Source organism: Sturnus vulgaris, chromosome 1 (genome assembly GCF_052056855.1).
Source record: "Sturnus vulgaris isolate bStuVul1 chromosome 1, bStuVul1.hap1, whole genome shotgun sequence".
In the NCBI taxonomy this organism is placed as follows: Eukaryota; Metazoa; Chordata; class Aves; order Passeriformes; family Sturnidae; genus Sturnus; species Sturnus vulgaris.
The window spans coordinates 25,431,844-25,442,752 of NC_142243.1; the positions used below are offsets into that span (position 1 = coordinate 25,431,844).

Below are 10,909 nucleotides of genomic sequence, written 5' to 3' on the forward strand. Positions count from 1 at the left end.
TTCTGATTTCAAAACCAACCAGAAACTGTCCAAATTTCAAGCCTGAACAGCATTTGAAAAAGCTCTGATATACAGCACCAAAACTATTGGATTCAGTCTGACTAGTGTGATGAGAAAATGGTAGTGGATAAATGCAACATTTTCAAATTAAGACTCCCAATCATGCTTCAATATCCATCACCCCAGCTAAAGCTCAACCTCAGAATACTGAATTTGTTTCTCATACACTTGGCTTCTGTCTGATTTTGTCTAGCCTAGAATGCTTTTTTAAATAAAATAAAGCCCATAACTTTATTCTGTCTTCAGGATTTGTGAACGTGAAGGTGGGAATTCTGGAACTGACTGATCCCCTGCAGAGGACAAAGCTTTTTTTCATCACTGTCATCAACAGAAATGAAACAAGCAGATTTCTGGCAGCTCTGGCATGTTTTCTATATCCAGTTTTCTTGGCTGCTTTGATCATGTTCTTTGCCAGCTTCTGAACAGCTTCCTTTTAGCTTAATAGACATTTCACATAACATCATGCTATTTCTCACATGTCTGGATAAAGAGGTAGGATATTTCTTTATTCCTCTGAGAGATGCAGCTCTCTCCTTTTTAATTGATATTTCAGACTTCTCTGATTCACTGAAGTCTGAAATTTGCTGCCATTTTGAAGATAAGATATTCTCAGTCTTTAGATTTTCATTATTGTATAATGCCCTTTCTCTTTGCAATAAATACTTCTGGAATTAATATTTAATAATTCCTACCAGCAATCAATCATAAAATAGCAGCTTCCAGGAAAACAAAAACTTTTCAAGGTCGTATTTGATAAAGGTGAGCATAACATAGGTGGTAAAACTGAAGAAATGTGTTTTAATAGAACAATAGGTACAATCTAATTTGTAGTTCTTAGCAATTCTAACTATAAATCAGTGGTTTGCATGACTCATACAAACCTGCTTGTATGAACTCAAGATACATGATTATCTCACTTAGGAGTACATTATCCTTCCATCTTTCAGAATGTAAATAAACCAGGTAAAACTCTGTATTCACTTGCAACACTACAGCACACCAGGTTAAAAGGAAAGGACTGGACAGAAGTGTGAATTCATATCAGCACAGATGGGCTTGTAGACCTGAAAGTTGTTCATATTATATTGCTTTTATTGCAATATAACTATCCACTCAAATTTAAATTAAACTTTTAAGGAAATAAATAGGGTGCTTTCTGGAAGATGCTCAGTCCTGTGTTAGCAAGGATTGGCATTGGTCCAGGCAGCTTTTGTTTTAGGTAAGGATCTGCATTTCTTACGCAAAATGGAGAAAAATAATGTGGTAAACTCCGGGTTCAGTTTCTACAAATCATATTTCTACTATGAATGTATTTCTACCACCAAGGAATTATAAGGTATTCCAAATTTACAATAATATTTTCAAGTTGTGTTTAAGAATATGTCATGTGATTTTTTAGTATATTCATCAACATGAAATAAAAGTTATACTTACTATTTCTCCTTTTATTCCTGGGGGTCCACATTCTCCTCTTTCACCCTTTATAAGAAATCAAAGGGTTCACAGCTAAACAAGTTGATTTGATTACACTACATGCATTAAAGACACTGCAAGCAGGAGCACAAGAGGTTTAGTTGACTCTGAGGACTTGGAAGCGGCGTCATTATACCTGGTCTGCAGAATATAAGATCTGGTCTACTCAAGATAGGTTATTTCTGAAAATTCCTGTAAAACATCCAACTTATATCAGAGGATAATACATTTAATAGCTAATAAATTTTGCTGCAGTTTTCCACCTCGCTGCACTGTCTCCAGAGATCCTTTCCATGCTCTGATTTCATTACTGTGATGTCTGAGATTCTCCTGACTAACAACTGTGAGACTGCACATACAGAATGAAGAAAGAATTTAGTGTTTCACTGATCATTTAACATATCGATAGACACATGAAAAGTAGACCTATGAGTCCATTTTCATGAAATCTAACCACAAAATTGACTTAAGCATTTTACTAATTAATACAAAAATTCATAGAGGTACTGCTTTTATTAAGAATGTAGAGAGATAAGTGTCAAACCAAGTAAAGTCAAAATGGGATTATCTCTGTTTCATTTCTGACTATGATGGTCCACTTTGCAATTCATCTCTGGAATCCTGCAAGTCACTGAAATGCATAGGTTTTCTTATCTTCTTGGAGAGACTGTTGAAAATTTTCCTGATCAAGAATTAGCCCTTGCAAGTTATACATAGGTTAAAAGTAAACTTCCTTGTGGTAAATTTTTCAAAAGTTAATGATTGTCACATTGTGTTTGTAGGAAACATTTTCTCTCTTTCCCTCTTATTCAACCCCCATCTTTCTTTTTCCTTCCAAAAACTCTGTTACTGGTCAAAGACAGTTTTCTTTTTTATATTTAGATTACATTCTCTGATTTTATGGGTATTTTGTTTTATTTCCAGCAATCAAGTCTGTAAGTATTTACATAAATTTTTAATTTACTTCTAGGGATTACATTAGGAGCTTTCATGACAAAAAGAGAAGACAAGCTCTTTTTTCCATTCTTTCACATACACTGTCAGCAAGTGAAAATTTATTTTCAGACTGCTTCTCTTCTACAAAAAACTTACCTTGTCTCCCTTGTAGCCAGGAGTTCCCTATTCAAAAATTGAAAAAAAGGGAAAAAATCATAAAAGAGAAAGCAAAGGTCTAACATACTGCTAATTTAAGTAGAAAAAACCCCAATCTCCCCAGTAAAGAACTACATTCCAGAAGTTTAACTATTCACAACAATAAAATATCTCTCTGAAATTGTTTAATATATAATTCTCTGCAAATCTAGATGTGTGTTTTTTTCTCATATACTAGCTGTAAATATGTCCCTCAGTTTGTCAACCTCCTAGTAGATACATGTTGCCATTTAAAGGGCACTTTTAAACTGAGTTACTCTTATACAGGGAGAAGTGTTAATCTTTCTCCAGTGAATCATCAAGAATTCTGAGAATTATCACTTGTTAGAAGCCAACGAAGGACTATAAAGAATTTTTATCAGGTCTGTCATTGGGATAAGTCTAATGCAAGTCAATTCAAAAATCACACAGCTTCAGAAGTTCCTTCTCCCAGTAGCATCTTATCTCTGTATTTAAGCACATGGTTAGACTGTTTTTCTCAATATACATGCTTCTGTAAACCAGACCTTGATGTAGGTGCTTTAAATAATTGAATAAAGTAGACATATAAAAAATGAAAATAACATTTTTAGTTCAGAAAATATGAAAAGACAAAAATATGAGTTAGCACTGTAGTAGTCACATACCTCTTCACCTTTCTCTCCAGGATCTCCTTTTTGAGCATCACCCTATTGGAAGCAAAGGAATACAACTGAAATATGTATTACCCTTCCATTTACCCCTATTGCACTAAAACCAAGAACACTGTTAAACAAGTAGAACTGTTTTTTCCTATTTACTAACGTTCACCCTTCCTCCTTCCACAATCAAGGATACACATTTCCTGATCATTAACATAGAAAACTCAACTGTTATCATTAGATGACTGAAATATTAGTTATTAGAGTGAAGCACCCTGATCAAGGGATCTGTGTACTGTTAGAAAGCTCTGTGGAACCTAAAGAGCCTTCAGATATATTCAGAGACTTCTGCAGTCAGAAAAAAACCCTGGAATGATCGGCAGTGTTAACTTAATAGGAGTTTAGTTTTAAATTTTTATTTCACACTTCTAAAGCAGGTAACTATAAACTAGCAAGCCTCAACATTTAGACCTTATTTTAACATATTTTTCCTTTTCTATATTCACATCTACGGTTTGAATAACTGGATAGAAATTTGCTTTATTTCTTTTAAATTCACATTACCTTGTCTCCTTTTGGTCCTGGGTCACCTTTGTCCCCTTTGCTGCCAGCACTGGCCTGAAACAAAGCAGGAAAACGTTATTCTCATTGTGAGGATAAAATTGTCCAGCTTATCTAAGACTGTATTTTAGTTCAAAATCATTCTGTAATAAATGAAGAAGATTCAAGTATGATTCAAGTATGGAACATGTGACACAATATTCATTTAGCTAAACCCAGTCTGGTTTATAAGGTACCTAAAAAATTATTTTAAACAATATTAAATGATAAATACATTTGCTACAGAGCATCTGAAAAATCTAATCAGGAAGGCATTACAGAAAACAAACGCAGTTCTTCCTTCCCATTTTTTCAATTAACCACCACTATCTCATCTTCTCTGCTTAGAAAAAACTGTACAGAACAGCTTAGAGTCAATATTCAGCAGCCCTAAGGAAAACATTACTGCACCATTTCTTATTACTCTTTGGAGGACCATGATGGTGGGGACTAGAAAGTTTGGTGTATACACACCTGTATAACAGGTTATATCTAATAATTTTGGATAAAATAACTTTAAAATTCTTGGATCAAAAATTTTAAATTGCAAACAGAGGTTCTGGTGCACATTACCCACATGCACATTATCCACAAGGATTGAATGATAGGCCCTGGTGTCATAACGGTATGGTTGACCCACTAGAGTCTAGGGAGAAAGACAAAAACCTCTGAATGTACCTTGCTTGTCTCTGGGGAAACTATTAAGGATAGCAAAATTATCTGAGAGGTCATCCACTGTCCGAACCCACACTTTTCTGCTCTTGCTAGAGCCAAGAAATATATGCTGAAGCGTCACAAGAGAAAAGAGGGAGGCAGAGCTTTGGACTTTTCCTCATATATCCATTACCCTCAGACTTTTGAACTTTTACCCCTTACAAAAACAGCAGTGGATGGTAGGTGTAAACCTTTGTCAAATTGATCTTTGCTTCTCCACTGCAAGATTCAAGAATAACTTTTTTTATTTGGGCTCCAAAATCACCCATTTATCCACAGTGTTTTATTACCCAATAATAAAACTATATTTTCAAGACAGTATCTGACTATGGATAGATATTTTTTGAGCTCTTTTAACAGAGGCCTTTCACTACCAACATGACATGCTACAATAAATCAATCTTTTTGCAGTACATGCACAGCTAATATCTTGTTTTTTTTACATAGTTCACATAGTAGCCAATTAAAGTACTGTGCAATATTAATCTTGATTAAAATTCAAATTCTTGAGCCTACTCAAAAAATGCATACTTACTGAATCACCTTTGTCTCCTTTCATTCCCTTTTCACACTCGCAGGTCTTCCGGACACACTACAAGGTTAATAGAAAGATAAAGGAGAATGTTTTTCAAATATATTATTTCAAATTTTTAAAGCAAAAAATTTTGGTTTTGTATAGCCACAAATTAAATAACATAATAGTGCAATAATAGGAAATAAATGATGCTCTAATAGGTTTATTTCTCATATAATCAACATTAAACTTCCATATAGAGCAACGAAAATCTGTTACTTGATTTATTTATAAGAAAAATAAATCTCTTACTGTAGTGACTGTAGTCACTGTAATAATTACAAATGTTTAAGATAGCATATACACAGTACACAGTACTGTGAAACCTTACATAAATTTTGAACCATTTCAACATTGTTACTGTTTTCTAATGAGACCATAAATAAATTTGCATATCTTGCATTAGATCTATTTCAGTCTTGTAGGAAGAGTTCTTTATGTCTTACTGTTCATACTACTCACCAATGAGCTAATATCATCAATTTCTCAGGAGAAAGGACAGAAGAAATGCAGGAAAGTTAAAATAAAAGTAATCGTGGTCAGAAAATTTAACCAGAGAGGGAAGGTTGATTAACCCTCAAGTATTGTTGCATTATAGAAGAAGCAGACTTTGGGAAGTCTAGTATTGATAATAGTAATCAAACACAAAGCTCAAAAACCCTACCTGCTTCTGTAGCAAGGCTTCCTAAAAATAAAATAAAATAAAAATATTACTTTCACATAGGCACAATTTAATTCAACAGAGAATTAACTTTTCCTCTCTAGTTTATAGAATCTCCATGGTGAATGGTAGAGGTGATAAATACCTTCAGCCTTCATTCCTTCCTCAAAGTGGCAAGAACTAATCTGTGGAATTACACACACTCTATGGAAGAGTTCTTGGTAGGAAGAGAGGGTTATTCCATGTGACATGCAGCAATCAGACAACACGTGAGAATTAATGGGATAGCTAAACAGGCAGTATTAAGGCACAGTGCTAACAACAAGAACCATGAAGAGACTTCCTAATCAGAGGCCTTCCTTTGGAAGGTCCTACAAACAGAGTATGTAGGGGAAGGATGCTGTGATTATGCATGAGACCAAACTACCTTCTAAAGTATTTTGATATGCTCAGAGACACACTCTGTGTGCTGGGAAATGTAATCAGGACAGCTGAGCTATTATTGTCCAAGCACACAATTCCTTGGAGAGTGGCTGGCAGAAGGAAGCTCCATCTGCCCTGACTGTGCAGCAGCAGAGAAGGCACCACAAACTCCTCTGCACTGTCCTCAGGGCTTACCTAATCAAAGTTAAAGGAAATCTGCCAAGGATAGACACATGACATGATTAACATCAGCATAACTTACCAGCTCCAATGCTACATCAACTACCAGGTTCTGATCATCCAGGCATAGGACATGTTTAGAGGATGAATCACCAGATATCATGCGCAGTTTATCTTCTTGGACTGTTTTCTTAGAAAGGCAAATGGTAATAAAATGTATTCCAAGGCTTCTAGCTGTTGTGGCTATACCCTGGACATTAGGGCTGTTTGGATGATCCACACCATCAGTCATCAAAAAAGCCACTTTCACACTTCTCTTACGACTTTCAGTTTTAAACAGCTGAGTGGCATTTGAGACTGCATAATAGGAATAAGTGCCATGGCCAATAAAGCCCAGAGAAATTATTTTCTCCTTAAAATTCTGGACATTTTTCCAGTCTGTAAAGGGATGATCAATGCTGACTGTGCTGCTGAACTGCATACCTGCTAGTTTGACACTATACATGTGAGACTTCACTGGCTTCATCTGGAAAATGCTGTCAGTTACATTTTGAACAAAATCCTTCTGTAAGTCAAACAACTGGTTTTTGGCACTTTCTGAACTGTCCAAGATAAAGACTATATCAATGAGACACATATCACCTGTAAGGGAATAAGAAAATTAAATCTATGAATGATCCATGAACAGATTCCAGATAATTCTCTGCAACAATAATTTTCCCAAGTACTCCTCTGTCTTTCCAGTAAAAATTCTAAGGATAAATTTCACAGTAAAAATCCAAGAAATTCTAATGAAAACTGTCAAGTTAGGATCTTGATGGGATTTAGTATTTTAGTTGATTTTGTATAGAAAATTTAACACATGTAATCTCAAACAAAAAAAATCGAGTTTCTTATAATTTCTCTTAAGAGATACACATGTCCATGAAAATCACTGATCAAAGTGGAATCCATGTCCAAGTAGTCAAAAAGTATTTTTCAGATGTCATAATCAAAATAAATCACATTTTACAAATTAATATAAAAGTTGTCAATTACTAAATTATTATGCTAAAATGCATGGATACATGCAACACAGTCAATCAAATGTTAAGAAATTGGTTTTACCTTCATCTTTTGGCATTGGAGAGTAAATATTCTTTCCTCTCTTTCTGTTTTGCCCATCTACTATCTGGTTTGTTATCACAGTCAGAAGCATAAAGCAAAAGAAAAAACATTTTTTCCTCATAGTGACTTTCACCTCAAATAGACAACTTTTCCATCCTGTTAAAAGTAAAAAGCCACCTGTGAATACTTCATAAATAGAAGAAAATAAACAAATACAGATACTTTAAAACATATTTGTGGGAAGTATAGTTCTAGATAAAATATATAAAAAACAATTATAAAAGTCATTATGTAGGTAATCTAAGCACAGTAACCAGCACTACCTCAACGGTAGCTCACATGGATAGCACCTGTTTATTATAGAAGAAATATGGGTATAACACTACCTTTTATTTCTTAACAAAAATTCTGGAGCATCAATATGAACAACCTATTCTTCTAAGAAACAGTGTCTTACTAATGAAATTCAATACATGAATATATTATTAATATTACATGGATGTTACAGAATATGTGCAGTATATTTCATAAAGAATTTGAATTTTTAAATGAGCGATTTGATATATTTTTAGAGAATACTGAACTAAATTAAATACTGAATTAAAACTGATTTAAACAAAAAAGCCTGCAAGTTACAAAAGTTAATTTTAAATATCATCAATAATGAAGACAATATTCTAAATGTAAAAATCCTTCCTAAATCTTCAAGTCCATCAAGCAGTTACATATACAGAAATCATAAGTGCAGTCCTCTAAAACTAGAGAGCAAATAACAAAGTCCCTTACCTTTGAAGGCATCCAGGAAGCAAACTGTGGATTAAAAAAGTTTTCAGTGTAGAAAATATATCCTGTAGGTCATACTGGAAAATATGTTTTGTTTACCAAAATAAAGCAATCTACAAATAAATAGTCTATCCACTTGTAAATGGCTATACCTTGCATCTAGATATTATATCTTTTATTGCTGCTGTTTAGTTGGCCGAAGTTTAAATGAAGATAGTTGGGCACTTGGCCAGGGCTAATGGCTAAAGCCATTTTATTAAAGGGACAGTGTCAGTCTGGGAGCACAAGTGTTTTCTCACTTCAAGTAACTGCACTTTTACATTAAAAAACCCCACTTTTAAACAATCTACATCTTTACCCTTCATTCTGCGAGGCACATGTCTTCTGCTTGTCTGTGTTAATGTTGCAGCACTGGCTAAATCAGAAATGTGAGAGCAGTAAAACATCACTTGCAGGCTAGAACTGAAGTCTGAGCTGGTAATCTGACCTGAGAGTCTGTCAGGACTGCAGCACTCAAAGGTGGTAACTGCAGTAGCAATTACAATAATAAAAGACTAGTTAAAAAAAAAAAATCTTCTTGAGCTGGTTTCCTCAGAAATTCTTCCTGCTTTTTAAATCCTCTGAGGGATCTGAGGACACAGACATGATATCTAAAAGGCAGTCTTGCAAGCAGCTTTCAGAGTATTACAAGGAAATTCTATTTTCTCTATCTACTGGCAGGCTTCAGAGTAAAACTGTGTTATCACAATGTTAAGTAAAATCATGGGGTGAAAGAAAGCATGCCAATGGTAAGTCTCAAGAAATCATAACATGCCTGGAGGGAGTTAAGTGCAAATGCCCAGCAGAAGGTAACAGACATCCTCTAGACAGGCACTGCCTAACAGACAAGACATCCCTCAGCACCTTGGTCACAGGGCAGAATCACAGAATATCGTGAGTTATTAGGGACCCACAAGAATGTAGTCCAACTCCTAGCCCTGCATAGGCCAACATCAAAAATCACTCCATGTGCTGAAGGAGTTGTCCAAATGTTTCTTTCTTGAACTCTTACAGGCTTGACGTGTCACCACTTTCCTGGGGAGCCTGTTCCAGTGCCTGTTCCTGGCTGCCAGGACACACTATCAACTCATGTTCACCTTGCTATCAACCAGGACCTCTAGAGCCCTTTCCAGCTTCTTGCTCCCCAGTCTGTTGTTATATCCACGGTTATCCTGTCCCAAGTGCTGAATCTGGGACTTGCCCATGTTGAACTTTATACAAATGTTGATTGCTGAGCCCTCTAATTTGTCTAAGTCTCTCTGCAGGACCTCTCTGATGGAGTCCACAGCTCCTTCTAATTTAGTATCATCAAGAGATTTACTTAATATACCTTATAGAACTGTGTCCCTGTCATTTATGAAGATGTTGAAGAGAAAAGAGCCAAAGATGGAGATCTGTGGAACCCCACTAGTGACAGGTCACCAGTCTGATGTCACCTATAACCTTGTGTCTGACCCATGAGCCAGCTGATCACCCATCAGATGATGTGTTCATCCAGCTGTGTGATTGACATTTTGTCCAGAAGGATCCTGTGAGTCAGTACGAAAATCTTTACTGAAATCCAGAATGACTGTATCAACTGGCTTCCTTTGATCAACTAGGTGGGTTACCTTGTTGTAAATGGAAATTAACTTTGACAAACAGGATTTTTCCCTCATGAAACTATGCTGCCTGTTATCGATGATGACTGTACTGTCCTTCAGGAATTTTTCACTACTTCTCAGAATAATCTTATCCATAATTTTACCAGACACTGATGTAAGACTGACAGACCTGTAGTTACCAGAGTTATCATCTAGTTCTTCTTAAAAATTTGGCCAATATTTGCCATTTTCCAGACAATTGAAACCATTCCAGATTCCCAAGACCATTGGAAAATCATTGAGTGAGGTCTCACAAGGACATCATCCCTTTGAGTACCTTGGGATGAATTCCATCAGGCCCCATGGACTTAGCAGAATCCAGCTGCAGCAGGAAATACCACACTAGTTCAGAGTTGGCTGGGATATATTGACTAGGAGCTTTTAAGTAAGCCAAGTACATTAAGCTGTCAAGTAACCAGAGGAAACTTCATGCTGATTTCACTAAAATGTTGATGAAAGGGAAAGAATAGGGAGGAAAATAATAAGGCACAACTGACCAATGAATATAAAGTATCTGTCTTCATTAAGGTCAATAGAAACATCCTCCATGTAGCCTGGGTGCAAGGTCTCTCTATTGATAGGCTAAACACCTCCTTAAGAACTCACTTGCTGCTTCTCCAAGGGTACATCCCTTTATAAAGAGACATTCAGCCAGAAAAACATCTTTGCACACACCATTATCTCTTTGTATGTGCTGTGAGCCATGAGTATGACACCATATGTAACTTTAACTAAATTAAAGGGTGAGACAAGTACTAAGGAACTCAAAGAGATCTTAGCTCTTAGCAAAGATGGAGATAACACTAATATGTTTCTGTTGCTGGTTTTGGCTGGAGTAGTGTTGATTTTCTCCGCAGTAGCTGGTATGGGGCTGTTTTGG

At 35.7% G+C, this 10,909-nt stretch overlaps 1 protein-coding gene across 1 annotated transcript in view; it reads right to left on the reverse strand.

Annotated features, from left to right (window-relative positions):
• COL28A1 (collagen type XXVIII alpha 1 chain) overlaps positions 1–8,635 on the reverse strand; it is a 59,684-nt gene extending 51,049 nt beyond the window's left edge. The window contains exons 1-9 of the mRNA XM_088162090.1: positions 8,351–8,635; positions 7,565–7,720; positions 6,536–7,099; positions 5,858–5,874; positions 5,155–5,211; positions 3,870–3,923; positions 3,312–3,353; positions 2,626–2,652; positions 1,495–1,539 (exon numbers count right to left, since the gene is read on the reverse strand). Coding sequence (XP_088018216.1) covers positions 1,495–1,539; positions 2,626–2,652; positions 3,312–3,353; positions 3,870–3,923; positions 5,155–5,211; positions 5,858–5,874; positions 6,536–7,099; positions 7,565–7,685 — 927 coding nt within the window. The 5' untranslated portion in view covers positions 7,686–7,720; positions 8,351–8,635. The remainder of the gene's footprint in view (positions 1–1,494; positions 1,540–2,625; positions 2,653–3,311; positions 3,354–3,869; positions 3,924–5,154; positions 5,212–5,857; positions 5,875–6,535; positions 7,100–7,564; positions 7,721–8,350) is intronic.
• Positions 8,636–10,909: the final 2,274 nt, after the last annotated feature.